Source organism: Carcharhinus amblyrhynchos, chromosome 1 (assembly GCF_965287045.1).
Source record: "Carcharhinus amblyrhynchos chromosome 1, sCarAmb.v2.hapA, whole genome shotgun sequence".
Taxonomy (NCBI): domain Eukaryota; kingdom Metazoa; phylum Chordata; class Chondrichthyes; order Carcharhiniformes; family Carcharhinidae; genus Carcharhinus; species Carcharhinus amblyrhynchos.
Window position 1 is genome coordinate 70666682 of NC_137324.1, and position 18195 is coordinate 70684876.

The 18195-nt window shown below is 42.9% G+C and overlaps 1 protein-coding gene across 1 annotated transcript in view; it reads left to right on the forward strand.

Moving 5' to 3' along the window:
- The window catches only part of LOC145349762 (coagulation factor XI-like), a 32558-nt gene extending 15505 nt beyond the window's left edge, over positions 1-17053 (forward strand). Inside the window, exons 5-10 of the mRNA XM_080198739.1 lie at positions 3143-3249; positions 5240-5417; positions 9005-9180; positions 14119-14258; positions 16537-16693; positions 16969-17053. Coding sequence (XP_080054865.1) covers positions 3143-3249; positions 5240-5417; positions 9005-9180; positions 14119-14258; positions 16537-16693; positions 16969-16979 — 769 coding nt within the window. The 3' untranslated portion in view covers positions 16980-17053. The remainder of the gene's footprint in view (positions 1-3142; positions 3250-5239; positions 5418-9004; positions 9181-14118; positions 14259-16536; positions 16694-16968) is intronic.
- Positions 17054-18195: the final 1142 nt, after the last annotated feature.

Here is an 18195-nt window from a genome sequence, read left to right on the forward strand (position 1 = left end):
TCCTTGTGAAGCTTTAGTACAGGGGCCTCCTTTATTATAAAATGCATAGATAGCAGCAATGATTATATTTTCCTTGGGAAAGCCCATAATGGACCATCTCTTGCAGTGCTAGCAAGCAGTTGGACAACTATTACAGTTATCTGATATCTCCTCCTCGCAACTGCAAAGCATCCATTCACTTCCTGCTTCAGAGCAAGAACTCCTTATTGGACTTCAGTTTAAAGCTTGACCGAGTTGGGCAACCCATGCTCTGCCCACCTCCTCATCACCATTGTTTCCAGGCCCGACTCCAGCTAGCCCCCACATCCCTCCACCTCTGTGCCCCTGACTGGGGAGAGACCCTGAACCAACACTTAAAATGATGGCCTTATGAGGAGCAATGGAGCTCCATCCAGGAAGGCCATCCAGGAGACTTGCTTGCTTCTGGGCCATGACATGTCTGAGTAATGTTGAAAGACATTTCATTCATTCAGATAATGAATATTACAGGAACACTCAGATAAATCACTAATTGCAGAATCAATACAGATCTGCCTCTTTTCAGTTAAAGAGATTACTTTTCATCCATGGCCATCTTGTTTATTGCAATCTCTGCTACCAATGTGAGTCTTAATGTACTGATTGATAATTGGGATTTTGCATTACTTTGCTTTCCTAATTGTTATAATTTTCATGTTTTTATTTACAGATTGCCAATCCAATGTTTTTCATAACCAATCATTTGAAGGAGAGATACTGCATGTCAAAGAAGTTAATAATTATGTAGAATGTCAGAAAACTTGCACATATCATAGCCGTTGTCAATTTTATACCTACAAAGAGACATGTGACCAGGAACCGTATGATTATTTTATTTTACTTTTTAATCCAAAGGGGGCAATTCAGCAGCAGCCCTAGAGAAATATAGGAAGTGCAAGAGAGAACTTAAGAAAGTAATTAGAAAAGCAAAAAGGGGGCATGATAAAGAACTTGCAAACAAGATAAGGCAAGTCCTTAAGATCCATTAAGAGGAAGATGTTAATCAGGGAAAGAGTAGGGTACATTAGAGATCAAGGAGGCAATCTTAATGTGAAGCCACTGGACATTGGAAGGGCGCTAAATGGATATTTCTCTTCGGTTTTCATTCAGGAAAAGATGAACGTAGGTGCAGAATTCAGAGATGGACTGTGAGGAATTTGCACAATCTGACATAAGAAATGAGGAGGCTCTGATGGACTTAGAAGTGGACAAATCCCCAGGCCTGGATGAATTGCATCCCAGGCTGCTATGAGAGGCAAGGCAGGAAATTGCAAGGGCTCTGACCACAAATTTTTAATTCCCCTCTGGCCACAGGGGAAGTCACAACAAGAAGTCTCACAACATCAAGTTAAAGTCCAACAGGTTTATTTGTAGCAAATGCCACTAGCTTTCAGAACTGGCTGTTCCTTCATCAGGTGGGAAGGAGAATGAAGGAACAGCCAGTTCTGAAAGGTGGTGGCTACAAATAAACCTGTTGGACTTTAACTGGTGTAGTGAGACTTTTTATTGCGTTTATCCCAGTCCAACGCTGGCATCTCCATATCACAGGGAAAGTGCCAGAGGACTAGAGGGTGGCTAATGTGGCTGCACTTTTCAAGAAGGGTGGTAGAGGTGAACCAGGAAATTACAGACCAGTGAGTCTCACGTCTGTGGTAGGGAAATTATTGGGGAAAGTTCTGAAGGAGAGAATTCATCTCCACTTGGAAAGGCATGGATTAATTAGAGATAGCCAGCATTGCTTTGTCAGGGGGAGGTCATGCGTAATAAATTTGAGAGGAATTTTTGAAAACGTGATTGAGTGCATGGATGAGAGAATTGCAGTTGATGTAATTTATATCGATTTTAACAAAGCCTTTGACAAGATCCCACATGATGGACTGATTGAGAAGTTTGAAGCACAATTTGGGTGAGATGGACCCAAAACTGGCTTAGTAATAGGACACAGACAATGGTGGTAAAAGGCTCTTTGAGTGAATTAAGGCAGGTGTCCTGTGGTGCATCACAAAGTTCAGTGCTGGGACCATTATTGTTTGTTATGTACGTAAATGATATAGATGATAATGTGGGGGGAATGATAAGCAAGTTTGTAGATGATACCAAGATTGGTACAGTGGTTAATAGTGAAGAAGGTTGTAAGCTGCAGGGAGGTATAGATGAGTTAGCCATATGGGCAGAGCAGCAACAAGTGGTATTTAACCCTGATAAGTGCAACGTGATGCACTATGAAAGAAGTAACAAGACAAGGGAGTATTTAATGAATGGCAAGGCACTAGGAAGCTCAGAGGACCAGATGGATCTTGGGGTACTTATTCCCAGATCCCTGAAGGTGCACAGCAGGCAAATAGGATAGTAAAGAAGGCATATGGAACACATGCGTTTTATAAAGTATGAGAGCAAGGAGATAAAGTTTAATAAAGGCAAAATACTGCAGATGAGTCATCCAGACTCGAAATGCTGCTGCTATCGTCTCTCCACAGATGCTGTCAAACCTGCTGAGTTTCGCCAGCATTTTCTGTTGAAGTAATGTTGGAGCTGTTTGGCCAAGCTGGAGTACTGTCTGCAGTTCTGGTCACCTCACTACAGGAACGATATGATAGCACTAGAAGGGGTACAGAGGAGGTTCACAGGATGTTGCCTGAGATGGATCATTTGAGCTGTAAGGAGAGACTGGAAGGCTTGGACTGTTTTCTTTAGGATAAAGAAGGCTGAGGGGGGACGTGATTGAGGTGTATAAGATTATGAGGGGTTTGGGCAGAGTGAATAGGAAGCAGCTGTTCCCCTCAGTTGAGGGGACAATCATGAGGGGGCATTGTTTTAGGGCAAGGGGCAGGAGATTCAGACCACTCAGAGGGTGGTGGGAATCTGGAATGCATTGCTTGGGAAGGTAGTGGAGGCTGGAAACCTTGCGACCAGTAATAAAAATTTGGATGAGCATTAGGAATATCATAATATTCAAGGGTATGGGACAAAAGCTGGAAAATGGGATCAGCTCAAATTTAGTGGTAGTTATTGTAGGCGCGGACTCGATAGGTTGAAGAACCTTTTCTGAGCTGGATGACTCTATGACTCTGTAATTGTTGAACTGGAAGTATTGAACATTGCTAATGATTTTTACCTGTTTTAGGTGCAGTTGTTCTTTGCAAATGTCCAAAACTGGTTTACCATCCAGAATTAATAAGTTTGTTGGTGCAATCTCTGGCTTTTCTTTGAGACTGTGCACTTCAAAGGGAGGTAAGTATTTAATATGCTCAGCATTTTGTTCATAGAACATAGAACATAGAACATAGAACATTACAGCGCGGAACAGGCCCTTCGGCCCACAATGTTGCGCCGACCAGTCTTATTTTTAAAAAAAAAACATTGACCCACTAATCTAAACCACTCCTTTTTCGTCCATAAACCTATCCACCAATCTCTTAAACGCCCCCAAACTAGGCGCATTTACAACTGCAGCAGGCAGGGCATTCCAGTCCCTCACCACCCTCTGGGTAAAGAACCTGCCCCTGACATCCGTCCTATAACTACCCCCCCTTAATTTAAAGCCATGCCCCCTCGTGCTAGATTTCTCCATCCGAGGAAACAGGCTATCACCATCCACCCTATCTAAACCTCTAATCATCTTATATGTTTCTATAAGATCCCCTCTTAGCCGCCTTCTTTCCAGTGAAAACAACCCCAAATCCCTCAGTCTCTCCTCATAGGACCTCCCCTGCATACCAGGCAACATCCTGGTAAACCTCCTCTGCACCCTCTCCAAAGCCTCCACATCCTTCCTGTAATGTGGGGACCAGAACTGCACACAGTACTCCAAGTGCGGCCGCACCAGAGTTGTGTACAGTTGCAACATGACGCTGCGACTCCTAAATTCAATCCCCCTACCAATAAACGCCAAGACACCGTATGCCTTCTTAACAACCTTATCTACTTGATTCCTTTAACTTCCTTTTTAACTTTTTTTAACTTCCCTCACACTGTCCATATGATACTTCAAATTCTGTGCACTGACAAGTAAGGAACCTCTAAAACATTTTGAATGTGAATGATTTCTCGCTGAAAGGAGGAGGTGTTTATTAATAGTATTTCTTTTTACACATATTCTGTGTTTTGCATTTGTGTTTTGTGACTTCAGGGAAAAGTTTCACATACTACTTACCTTGTTAACAACACAAGATTTTAATGTCAGTTTGTTACTAAACCAATATAGAATAGAGATTATCCTTTTTACAGCTCTCATGTTAAGGAATCTATAGTGCCAAGTTCAATACCTCTAATGCAGAAGACATGAGTTAGTACAATTGGGCTAAGAGCAGTAGTAATTATGATGCTAATCTACTGTCAGGTGGTTAGTAGCATTCAGGGCACTGCTGTTCTTTCTCATGTTTTTAACACAAAAAGAGAGGCAGTGGTACTGTCACTGGACTGGTAATCCTGAGACCCAGGTAATCCTCTGGGGAGTTGGGTTTGAATTCCATGGCAGATGGTGGAAATTAAACTGAATGGAAGAGGAATTAAAATCTATTGGTGACCATGAAACCAGTGTCAATTGTAAAAATCCAACTGGTTCACTGAAGTCCTTTAGGGAAGAAAACCTGCTGTCCTTACTGGAGTCACATGTGGTCTGGCCCACATATGACTCCAGGCCCAGGGCAATGTGGTTGACTCTTAAATGCCCTCTGAAATGGTCTAGCAAGCCACTCAGTTGTATCAACTATTACAAAGACAACACAAAGGAATGAAATCAGATGCGCTACCCGGCATCGACCCAGGCACTGTAAACTATAATGGCAAACTCAGCCCTGTCAACCTTGCGAAGTCCTTCTTACTAACATCTGGGGGCTTGTTTCAAAATTGGGTGAGCTAGTCAAGCAAAAACCTGACATAATCAGACTCCGTCTCTCCTCATAAGCCAATCCTCTCAACTCTGGAATCAACCAAGTGAAACTCCTCTGCAACCCCTCCAGTACCAGTACATCATGCCAGTTGAACTTATGTGCTTCTCTGCAATGCAGGTTGAGGAGTTGGGAGAGATGCTGCAATGCCATCAATGGTGAATGGAAGTAACTGTGGTGTGACAGTTTATATGGGCATCTTCTATCATAAATATGGACTTGTGAATGAAAAATTGACAGGAAGTTTACAGAAAAAGAGAAAAATCCATATATTATTGAGTAATATAAGTTATCAAAGCATGGCAGAAACGCTATGTTTGAATTATTTTCAGGTTGTGGGCGAGCAAATCAACTGAATGCCAGGGTTTTTGGTGGATTTTTCTCAGTTCCTGGTGAATGGCCTTGGCAAGTGTCTATCTATTTTGCCAAATGGAATAAATTCAGCCATTTCTGTGGTGGATCCATTATTGCCAGTCATTGGGTTATCACAGCTGCTCACTGCTTTCAAAGGTATGAACTTCGCCACAAGGAATGAAAATTTTCACGATGTCTAGTTATGTGTCTCAATCCTCATGCGCTAGTTGACCTTTCTATTTCCTACAACAGACACTTTGTTGCCTCCCTATCTGATAACATTAATTTGATGTTGGTTTTGTGGCTGAGGAGCCTTAATAGGCTTAATCCAAAAGTAGCCAAATTCATATCATCTAGTCTCCTCCTTGTTTTGATATATTTCTATTTATAGTTTATATACTTACACGGAATGCATATGAGGTGTTTTTGAGAAATTTGCCTCATGCCAATCCATCATCTTCAGTCCATAGCCCTGCACATTTTTCCCTTTCAGCTAATAATCTCATATAATCCAATTCTCTCTTGAATGCTTTGATTGAACCTGTCACCATTACGCTCAGACATTGCATTCTAGATTCTAACGATATTTCTCCTCATGTCTCCATTTCCCCTTTTGCCAGTTACTTTAAAACTGTGCCCCCTCATTCTCCATCCTCCCACTGATCTATTCAGTCCAGATCCCTCTTGCTTTTAAATATCTCTATCAAATCTCTTCTCAATCTGCTCCTCTCCAAGGAGCAGGAGGCCATTCCGCCTGTTGAGCCTGCTCTACAATTTAAAAAAATTATGTTACATTGATACCAACATTTTGATGACATCCGTGTGGTACTCTGCTAGGTTGGGAGGCAGCCAACTAAAATTGAGGTGGCAACCCAGGAGGGTAGGGCTCACAGACCAAAGAAGGAGCAGTGGGCAGGGAAGGCACACATAGTCCCAGTCACCTCCCCTGGAGGGGTTTGCCCTCTGACCCTCAGCACAGTGACTTTTATTTTTACTTGCTTGGCCCTCAGATCTCTTCAACAGCAAGCACCTTCCTGGAGGCAGAGCCAAAGCTGCCAGCCTGTGATTAATGAGGTGGGTAGAATTAGGGAGCTTGTGGTGAAGGATCCTCTTGGGGAGAGTGATCATTGTATGGTGGAGTTTCTGGTGCAGATGGAGGAGGAGAAAGTGGGTTCCCGGACACGCGTCCTTTGTTTGAACAAAGGGGAGTACGGTAGGATGAGAGAAGAATTGGCGAATGTTGACTGGGGGAGCGCGTTGGAAGGTAGGTCTGCTGAGGAGCAGTGGAGGATCTTTAAGGAGATCTTTCTTGGTGCTCAGCAGAAATTTATTCCAATGGTTAAAAAGGACCGTAGGAGGAGCGGTAATAAGCCGTGGATAACGAAGGAGGTGAAGGAAAGTGTTAAATAAAAAGCGGAGGCGTTTAGAGTAGCTAAGAGTAGTGGGCGAGAAGAGGATTGGGAGAGGTTTAAATGTCAACAAAGATTGACAAAGAAGTTGATAAAGAAGGGTAGGAGAAACTATGAAGCTGGGCTAGCGCTTAATATAAAAAAGGATAGCAAGAGTTTTTATAAATATATAAAAATGAAGAGGCTGGCTAGGGTGAACGTTGGACCCTTAGAGGATGAGAGGGGGGACTTAGTGGTAGGGGACGGGGAAATGGCTGAGGTCTTGAATAACTTTTTTGTTTCGGTCTTCACGGAGGAGGACGTGAATAATTTGCCGGGTGTTAGCGATGGAAAGTTGGTAGGAATGGAGGGTCTCAATGACATTATTGTTACTAGAGAGGCGGTGCTCGACAGACTGGAGGGACTGATTGTGGACAAGACCCCAGGACCGGATGGAATGCATCCGAGGGTTCTGAAAGAAATGGCGGAGGTGATAGTGGATGCCTAGGTGGTTATTTTCCAAACGTCGCTGGATTCCGGGGAAGTGCCGGAAGATTGGAAAACGGCTAATGTTACGCTGTTGTTTAAGAAGGGTGCCAGGCAAAAGGCAGGGAATTATAGGCCGGTTAGTTTAACGTCTGTTGTAGGTAAAATGTTAGAATCCGTCATCAAGGAGGAAATAGCGAGGCATCTTGAGGGGAATTGCTTGATAGAGCAGACGCAGCACGGTTTCGTTAAGGGGAAGTCATGTCTGACAAATTTATTGGAGTTCTATGAGGATGTGTCTAGGGCGGTAGATAGAGGAGAGCCGGTGGATGTGGTCTTTCTTGATTTTCAGAAGGCGTTTGACAAGGTACCTCACAAGAGGTTATTGCAGAACGTAAGGGGGCATGGAGTTGGGGGTAGGGTGTTAGCGTGGATAGAGGATTGGTTGTCAAATAGGAGGCAGAGACTGAGGGTTAATGGGTGCTATTCGGATTGGCGGTTGGTGACTAGTGGAGTGCCCCAGGGGTCGGTGCTGGGGCCTCAGCTATTTACCATTTATATAGATGATCTGGAGGAGGGAACCGAGTGTATGGTGTCGAAATTTGCTGATGACACCAAGATTGGTGGAACGGCAAATTGCGCGGAGGGTGTGGAGAGTCTGCAGAAGGATCTAGATAGACTGGGCGAATGAGCCAGGAACTGGCAAATGGAATTTAATGTTGGCAAGTGCGAGGTGGTCCACTTTGGTAGGAATAATGTAGGAAGGATTATTACTGACGTGGCGAAAAACTGCAGCAGGCGACGGTGCAGAGGGACCTCGGGGTCCTTGTGCTTGAGTCGCAAAAACCCAGCCTGCAGGTGCAACAGGTGGTCAGGAAGGCTAATGGGATGCTGACCTTCATAGCGAGGGGGATTGAATATAAAAGTAGGGAGGTCTTGCTGCAGCTGTATAGGGCATTGGTGAGGCCGCAGCTGGAGTACTGTGTGCAGTTTTGGTCGCCACACTTATGCAAGGATATTTTGGCCTTGGAGGGAGTGCAGAGGAGGTTTACTAGGCTGATTCCGGAGTTGAGGGGGTTGAGCTATGAGGAGAGGCTGAATAAACTAGGCTTGTACTCGTTAGAGTTTAGAAGAATGAGGGGAGATCTCATTGAGACACATAAGATGATGAATGGGATGGATAGGATAGAGGTGGAGAGACTCTTCCCGCTCAGAAAAGATAGTAGGACTAGGGGGCACAGCCTCAAGATAAAGGGGGGACGGTTTAGAACGGAGTTGAGGAGGAACTTCTTCACTCAAAGGGTGGTGAATCTCTGGAATTCTCTGCCCGTTAAAGTGGTGGAGGCTACCTCGCTAAATATTTTTAAGACGCGGGTTGATGGGTTTTTGATAAGAGAGGGGATTAAGGGTTATGGGGAGAGGGCAGGAATGTGAAACTGAGCCATGGTAGATCAGCCATGATCTTATTGAATGGCGGGGCAGGCTCGAAGGGCTAGATGGCCTACTCCTGCTCCTATTTCTTATGTTCTTATGATTGGGACATTAGGAGTCCTTAATTGGATGATGGGTCTACAGGAGACTAATTAGGAGACTGCCTGTGGTAAAAGTGCTGAGCAGGTTCCATTCTAGTAAGTGTGGCTCAGTTTTAACCTTCAAGTTGGAGTTTTAAGACTCCTGTGCGATTCAACCCATTGGTTCCATACTCTGCAGATTCTACCACATTTGCTGACCATTTCCAAAACTTGTTTTTATTTCAAATTTCCAGTGTACCTTTTGCCTTTGTTATAATACACAGGCATTGATATGACACTTTTGATTCTGGTATACTTTTAAAATTTGTTGCTAAACTCTAATGTGGACCTTTAACAGGAATGAAGATCTCAGCCAATGGAAGGTATATGCTAGTGTAACAAAGTTATCAGATATTACAAAAACAACCATGTTCTACAAAATTGAAAAGCTGATTATCCATGAGGAATACAGTGATGTGACTGAAGGTTATGATATTGCTCTACTCAAGCTCGAACAAGCTATCCTGTTGCGTGGTAAGTGTGCTAACCATCGTCAGTACAGAATTGGTATTTAATATTCACTCCATGACGTTCAAAACAAGAAGGCTGAGCAAAATTCAATTGCTAACAGATCCAACCGGGTTTTATCAATGAATGTTAAAATCAAGGAACAATCAGAACTTCATTAACATTATGATATGTGGAGCAACACAAGCAACTTACAATTTCAGTAGCTATTTACAATTCACATTTATAAAATGTCTTTAATACAGTTAAAAAAAAATCCCAGACGCCTTTGCGGAGGTGTTAGAAAGAGTTTGAAGAGGGGCAGCAGAGTTTTGGATGAGTACAGGTTTTGGTGTTGGGGAGAATTGTCAGTCAGAGAGGGAAAAAGCATGGCTGAGTGCTCTGTGGTAGATGGACAAAGTGAAAAGTCTGACAACACCAGGTTTTAGTCCAACCTATTTATTTGATAATATACTCACAAGCTTTCGGGGTTAGCCCCTTCGTCAGGTGAATGGAGAGTTCTGGCCTCAGACAGAGCATATAAAGCACAGACAGTTTAGAGATTACTGATTAGAATGCGAATCCTTACACCTAACCTGCTGTTCAAGACCTGAAGTGGCTGATAATGTGAGTGGAAGGAGCACTGATCACAGTTTAAAGAGATGTGTATTGTCTCCAGACAGTACAGTAAGTGAGGTTTTGCAAAAAAAAATGGACAAATGCAGGTTAGACAGATAGGCAATGTCACAGAGATCAAAGTGCTGATCTTTTTAATGGCATGAAATTTCTGTTTTTTTTAAATGTTTTTCCAGATTCTGCAAATTGTTCATTTTGACTGTACCATGGCTGGGCTTCTCCAAAAGCAAAGTAGTTACCTAGAGAGTGGTGAGAATGGCTAACACAGGGAATATTTGAAGCAAATACTTGGAATGGAGAGGCAAACAGTGGCTATTCCTCAGACTGTGCAGCTCCAGGACAATGACAAGGTGCCCTCAGATCAGGGGAGGAGGTTGGAGTCAGGCAGGAAGACCCTGGCAGCCAGGGTTGTGGGGAAAAGGACTTTGTCGTGCATCGGCAGTGTCACTGAAGTCGCCGGCCACCACTTTGGATGATGAATCTCATCCAAGGTTGGGGTGAGATACCCAGGGAGTGTCCATGACTTATACATCCTCAACAGGTCTCAGATTGTGGACATCTTCCAAACTCCATACATAGAGGCTCCTTGGGGACACTGACATCTTCTCTGGAGTCTTCAACATATCATTGATGAAGACGAACATCTCGCCAGGGCCATCCCCACACCCCCACTTCTTGCTTTCAGACAACCACACAACCTCAAACAGACCATTGTTCGCAGCAAACTACCCAGTCTTCAGGAGAACAGTGACCACAATACCACACAACCCTGTCACAGCAACCTCTGCAAGACATGCCGGATCATCGACATGGACACCATCATCACACGTGAGAATACCATCCACCAGGTACATGGTAAATACTCTTGCAACTCGGCCAACATTGTCTACCTGATACGTTGCAAGAAAGGATGTCCCGAAGCATGGTACATTGGGGAGACCATGCAGACGCTACGACAACGGATGAATGAACATCGCTCGACAGTCACCAGGCAAGACTGTTCCCTTCCTGTTGGCGAACACTTCAGTGGTCACGGGCATTCAGCCTCTGACCTTCGGGTAAGCATTCTCCAAGGCGGCCTTCACGACACACGACAGCGCAGAGTCGCTGAGCAGAGACTGATAGCCAAGTTCCGCACACATGAGGACGGTCTCAACAGGGATCTTGGGTTCATGTCGCACTATCTGTAACCCCCGTGACTTGCCTGGGTTTGCAAAACCTCACTTACTGTACTGTCTGGAGACAATACACATCTCTTTAAACTGTGATCAGTGCTCCTACCACTCACATTATCAGCCACTTCAGGTCTTGAACAGCAGGTTAGGTGTAAGGATTCGCATTTTAATCAGTAATCTCTAAACTGTCTGTGCTTTATATGCTCTGTCTGAGGCCAGAACTCTCCATTCACCTGACGAAGAGGCTGTCCCCTCGAAAGCTAGTGAGAATATTATCAAATAAATAGGTTGGACTAAAACCTGGTGTTGTCAGACTTGACACTGACTATCCCCAGAGGATGTGCTGATGAGCGCTGATTTGACAGTTCTTAATTAGGGTGTCATCAGATTCCTTTTCTGAGGTGTCTTCGAGGCTTGAGTTGAAGGCCTGGCTCATGGATATTTTCCAGATGTGCCTGTGAAAGAAAGGAGAGGTAATGAGTGTATGGCAGGGGACTGCAGAACAGGGGGCATCACTCACACTATGGTTGTCTGATGGATATTGTAGTGCAGGATCCTCATTTGGCTGAGCGCCATTGATCTTACTGTCAGTGCAGAATCCACACCCTCTGCATCCAATCAGATTGCTCTATTCTCAAATCAGTCCAGGAATTTCCATTCAGGCATCCCGCCACTGATATAGGATTTCTCCCTTTGGCTGATTATTCACCTTGGATGAGGTTCATCGCCCAAAGTGGCAGTCAATGACTTCAGTGACACTGCCAATTCACTACAAAATCCTTTTCCCCACAACCCTGGCTGCCAGGGTCTTCCTGTCTGACTCCAACCTCCTCCCCTGCTCTCAGGGCATCTTGCCATTCTCGTGGCCTCATCCTGGAGCTGCAGTCCGAGGAGTAAGCACTGTTTGCCTCTCCATTCTGAGTACTTGCTTCAAACAGTCTCTTTGTTAGCCATTCTCACCACCTTCTAGGTACTACTTTGCTTTTGAATCCCCAATTCCTGTAATTTCCTCCAGTATAAGAGATATCTGCATTCCTCTCAGTTTGGCCAATTTTCATCACACTGCCATTGCAGATGTGCCTTCAGCTGTCAAAGCCCTAAGCTCTGGAATACACTTTGTCAGCTATTCGCCCATCCATGCTAGTATATTACATTCAGCTCCATGAGCTCTGATCTTGTGTGTTAACCTTATATGTAGAATTTTGGAACTCCAAATATGTTACATCTATCTCGTTCCCCTTTATCCACCCTACTGGCTACAACTCAAAAAACTGCAGTAAATTTGTCAAATTCCATTTCCCTTCATAAAACCATGTTGATTTTGTCTGATCATATCATGATTTTCGAAGTGCACTGTTAAGGCATCCTTTATAATAAATTCCAGCATTGTCCTGATGACTGATGTCAGGCTAACGAACCTGTAGTAGCCTGTTTTCTCTCTCGCTCTCCTTTTATGAACTGCAGTGTTACATTTTCTACCTTCCAATTTTCTGGAACTGCTATAGAATTGAGGGAATTTTGGAAAATTATATCCAGCATATCCACTATTTCTGCAACTATCTCTTTTAGAACTCTGGGATTTAGGCCATCCTGGGGTTTTGTTAACTTTTATTCTCCTAAGTTTCTCCAATACATTTTCCCTGCTGATATTAATTACTGCAAGTTGCAATCAGAGGCCAGCTGCTCTCTGTTGCTGGTAACGGTGCTACCTGTAATGCTCTGAGGCCCATCAGCGGATCGCCACTGAACCCTTGGAGACAGGTGAATGAGGGTGGGATAGGGGTTATGGGAAGGGGATCACCAGAACGGCATCAGAAGCAAAGGTAGGGTGTGACTTTCAGTGGTACCCTCCCTCACAATGCCAGATACCGGGTTTTGAGGTGGTCTTCAAGAGGCACAGAGACCATGTGGTGCTCTGTGAGTTCAGTTCAGTCCTAGAGCCAGTGGACTCAGGGGTTTGTGACACAGTGGTTAGCACTGCTGCCTTACAGTATCAGGGATCCAGGTTCGATTCCCTGCTTGGGTCACTGTTCAAGTGTGTTTCCTCCGGGTATTCCGGTTTCTTCCCACAGTCTGAAAGACATGCTGGTTAGGTGCATTGCTAAATTCTACCCCATGTACCCGAACAGATGCCAGAGTGTGGCGACTAGGGGATTTTCACAGTAACTTCATTGCAGTGTTAATGTAAACCTACTTATGACAAAAATAAATAAACTTAACTAAAAGGATATTTGGTTTAAAGCACCTCATTAATCAACCTAATTGGCATCTTTCAGCCAGTGGGGGAATTCCTGTGTGGGGGTCCTTCCCACTCCCTATTTATTTGGGGACAGTTTTCCCAATGCTGGGAATGTGACATGGGTACTTTCGCCGATTCTCCAGGCATCCCCTGCCATTGTATCCACTTCCGTGAACTCTGGTAAATTCCACCCATTGTTAAATTAAGGCGCTGTGTTGCGAGTTACAATTTAAATCTTTCTTTTTAATTTAAATATGTATTTAATTCAATGGGTTTTGTAACTGCATAATATTTACACAGGTTACCAAACACCAATATGCCTTCCAACCCCAGAGGAGCATATCCCAGTGGGGAACACATGCTGGGTAACAGGTTGGGGGGAAACAGAGTTAGGTGAGTTACTATTGTAATAATATTTGAAGCAACTGTGCAAAATAATGTAAAACTAGTGAGTTCACCACTGTTCTGGCGTCAGAAGCACAGCTTATAAATATTGAATATATTTAAATATATTGAGTGTCACTGTGAGTTAGCATTGCTGCCTCACAGTGCCATAGTCCTGGCTTCAATTCTGGCCTTGAGTGGCTCTTTGTGTAGAGTTTGCATGTTCTCCTTATGTCTGTGTGGGTTTCCTCTGAGTACTCTGGTTTTTTTCCCAATCTCAAGGCAGAACAGGAGAGATTTATGTTGGGGTAAAAGGTAGAAAGAATTCTGATTAATGCTTTTTCAATATTCTTCACTCCTGTCCACTTAGTTGCTACTCCAAAAAGATACTGACATAAAATCTCTGAAAAGTTTGAAAATATGTAAAGGAATGCATAAGTAACAATGAATCAATTTTTGATTTGACATAAGCAGACAAAGTGAATATACTTCTCAATTATGCACCTTAATAATCTGTTGTGAACATTTCAGGTCAGATATCTCAAATTCTTTTAAAAGCACCTGTTCCTATATTGAGCCATGAGACATGTCAATCACATTATTCAGGACAGAATTTAACAGAATACATGATGTGTGCTGGTTATGAAGAAGGCAAAACAGACACTTGTAAGGTAATGCAAATGTGTGTTCCCATGATAAGTGGTATTTATAATGCAAAGGAAAATTTTTGACCATTTCACTAACATCCTGCTACAACCAGCAGGGTTAGAATTTATTTATTTTTAATCAGTTTTTATTTGTTCGTGGGACATGGGTGTCGCTGGCTGGCCAACATTTACTACCCATTCCTAGTTGCCCTTGAACTGAGTGGCTTGCTAGGGCATTCCAAAGACGTTGAGAGTCAACCATATTGCTGTGGCCCTGGTGTCACATGTAGGGCAGATCAGGTAAGGACAGCAGATTTCCTTCCCTAAAGGGCATTAGTGAACCAGATGGATTTTTCCGACAATTGACAATTGTTTCATGGTCACCAGTAGATTCTTAATTTCAGATATTTTCTATTGAATTCAAATTCCACCATCTGCCATGGCAGGATTTGAACCCCGGTCCTCAGAATATTAGTTGAATGTCTGGATTAATAGTCGAGCGATAATGCCACTAAGCCATCGCCTCCCTCAAAAATTCAACCAGGACATAGATATGTTACGTTCCGGTCTGGTGCTACAGTTTTCTGATACTATGTGAGAGCAGAGCCTCTGCTGGTCCTCTGCAAAACTATTGGTGTAAGATGGGGAGATGCCTTGGGCTAATTGAGGCACTGAACTCCTGCACCTAAATATTTCATTGGACACAGTGTAGGGTCTGGTGAAACTAGATCCACCTACCCACCCATCCACCAAATACTGGAAATATGCACCACATGGTGAGTCCAAACTAAGATTGTGCTCTGGAACTCCAAAGAGAAGGAATAATGTATGAAGATTGTCACAAAGAATCTTATTGCTCACAAGGAATAACAAAGAAAATCCAATACCCAATGAGTGAAATATTCTTAATTTTAAATCACATTTCTCTTTATACTTACTGCTGCTTTTTGATTCTGGATGTAATTGTCAGATTTCCCCTTTAGAAATCAGTGCTATTTCTTCCTAATCAACCTACATTTTTCCACGTGACTACTAATTCTGTCCCGAATAATTGTTTCTAGAAGCTTATCCACCACTAATTTTAAACTGACTGGTCTGCAGTTTACAACTTGTTTTGAATAAGGGCATAATATTTGCAATTCTCCAATCCTCTGGCACCTCCCCCGAGTCTAGAGAAGACTGGAAGATTATGGCCAGTGCCTTTGCCATTTACATCCTCACTCCCTTCTTGCTTGGATACATTTCATCAGGTCCCTTAAAGTCAGACAATATATTCAATGTTTATTTCTTATCGATTTTGAACCCTTCTTGGGACAGAGTTTCCCCTTCAGTCTCCATGACCTGGGTAGCATCAACCTCCTCGGTAGAGATGGATACAAAAGTATTTATTACCACAGCCATGCCCCATGCCTCCCTGTGTGAAATCCCTTTTTGATCTGAAATCCTCCTATTACCACCCTTTTACTTTTTACATGCCTAAAGAAGACTCTTATGTTGTCACCAGTTTTTTCTCATAATCCCGCTTTACTTCTCTAATGTGTGTTTTCACCTCTCCTCTGAACTTTCTGTATTCCTCTCGGTTCTCAACTGTGTTTTCTAGCTGACATCTGTCTGTCATAAGCACATTTTCTTCTTCCTTATCTGAATTTCTAGTTGCTTTTTCACCCAAGGAGCTCTGGATTTGTTTGCCCTATCTTCCCTTTTTAGGGGAATATACCTTGGCTGGGCTTAGGCCATTTCTTTTTTGATGGTAGCCTATTGTTCAGCCACAGATTTTCCCATCAATCTTTTGTTCCAGCCTAGCCAGCCCATATCTATTCTTCTCCAATTTGCTGATCTAATCAAAACATTTGGTTCTGTTGAGGTTCGTATGGGTGGAGAATATCGCACATGAACAAGATGAAATGTAAGCAACCAAAATTAATTCAACATTCACACAAACAACCATGTTTTAATAAAGGTATGCTTGCTTTGTTTTGGGGCGATTTGAGGAGCCTGGAAATCGCACCTTAAAGATGAAACACTGCCCCACTATTGATAACAAAGTTGATTCCTTAAGCGGACTTCAAGTGAGGAGTAGTGACTGCTTTCCATCCATTTGGCATATGGTTTTTCTAAACTTTGAACTCCACCCATCATTGGGAGAACTAAATCAGGAACTCTGATAGATAATCAATACTAACGCAAGACTAAGGAAAAGTTCACTTTACATTTTCGACAGTGTACAAGACATGTAGGATAACCTTGATCAATAATAAACTGAGAAAAATGAATAATCATTGCTAATATATATTTTATGCAGGGAGATTCAGGAGGTCCTTTAGCTTGTGAATATAATGGTAATTGGTATTTGATTGGAATTACCAGTTGGGGAAAAGGCTGTGCTTTGAAAGGAAAACCTGGAATTTATACTCGTGTATCAAAATTTCAAAATTGGATACACAAAACAATTTCCAATGGTAAGAGCCGCTTTTTACTATCTGCATGCTTTCATCTTTTGGTTATTATTTTTCTGCTGTTATTTTCCACTTTTTTGGGAAGTAATCTAAAAGATTGAAATGTGTGTGTTGAGATTAAACATCTTGCTCAGAATCCAAGTAGGAAACTAACTGGAATTACAATCGATAACTAAATCCTGCGAGGAACGGCTCAAGGCAGAAAACTGCGTTGTGATTCAGATAATCTGATGGAAGGTCATCAACTTGAAACAGTTACTCTGTTTCTCTCTCCACAGATACCACCTGACCTGTTGAATATTTCCAGTATTTTCTGGTTTTACTCCTGATTTGGTGTTTGGGAGATGAAAATCTCAATTACAATGTCTAGATTACCATTCTTGATGTTCCTGATCGCTTTAGAAAACAAATAATTATTTTTTCTTAATATCCTGTAACAGTGATGGAATTAAGAATAAATTAAAGTGATTGCTACTTTGTGTATGTTATGTCATTATACTAGATGTCTGAAATGATGCATTTGATTAAATATACTCCATAGCTGAGGGACAAAGTAGTGCTAAAATTCACTCTTTGTGCTGAACACTTTACACTTCCTGACACATGCTACAACGGAAGCATTTTTAAAAAAAAATCAAACTGTCAGAGGCTGAGCATTGTTGAGGATGGTAATTTGTCCCACCTCGACTCATCAGCCCAGGAAAAACATAGAATCATAGAATCCTGACAGTGCAGATAGAGGCCATTTGGCCAATTGAGCCTGCACCAACAACAATCCCATCCAGGCCCTATCCCCGTAACGTTATGTATTTACCCTGCTAATCCCCTGACACTAAGGGGCAATTCAGCATGGCCAATCAACCTAACCTGCATGTCTTTTGGAGCATGGGATGAAACCAGAGCACCCGGAGGAAGCTCACACAGGCATCGTGAGAATGTGCAGACTCCATACAGATAGTGACCCAAGGCAGGAACTGAACCCAGGTCACTGGCACTGTGAGGCAGCAATGCTAGCCACTGTGCCACCGTGCTGCCCGACACAGTTATTGTTAGCTTTTCATCTTATCGACCTGTATCTTCGGTAGATTTGAGTGTTTCTCTTCTACTACCCTGCGTGGGTGACCATCTAAGTGTTATTGTCTCAACCTCCTCATGTCCTCCAACAAGAATGGCCCTTTCACCAGTATAACTACGGTCCTTTCTTCTGAAACTTTGTTTTACCTTGAAACGTTGTCCTAAATAGCTCGTATATTTCTATACATTCCACTCTTTTTAAGGCTAATGTTTTCCCAATTTCTTCAATCTTCTATCAAAATCATCCTTCAGTGACAGGAATCAGCCAAATGGATCTTTGGTGTATTGTCTCCATGGACTAAATGGCCCCACTTTGAATATGGAGGTGGGAAGGGTGCTATAAATGCTGAAATAATCAAGTTCATTTTGTGGAGGCCTGTTATCCTAAAGGGAAAATCTCATTAACATGTTGCACGACCATCTTCTGCCTG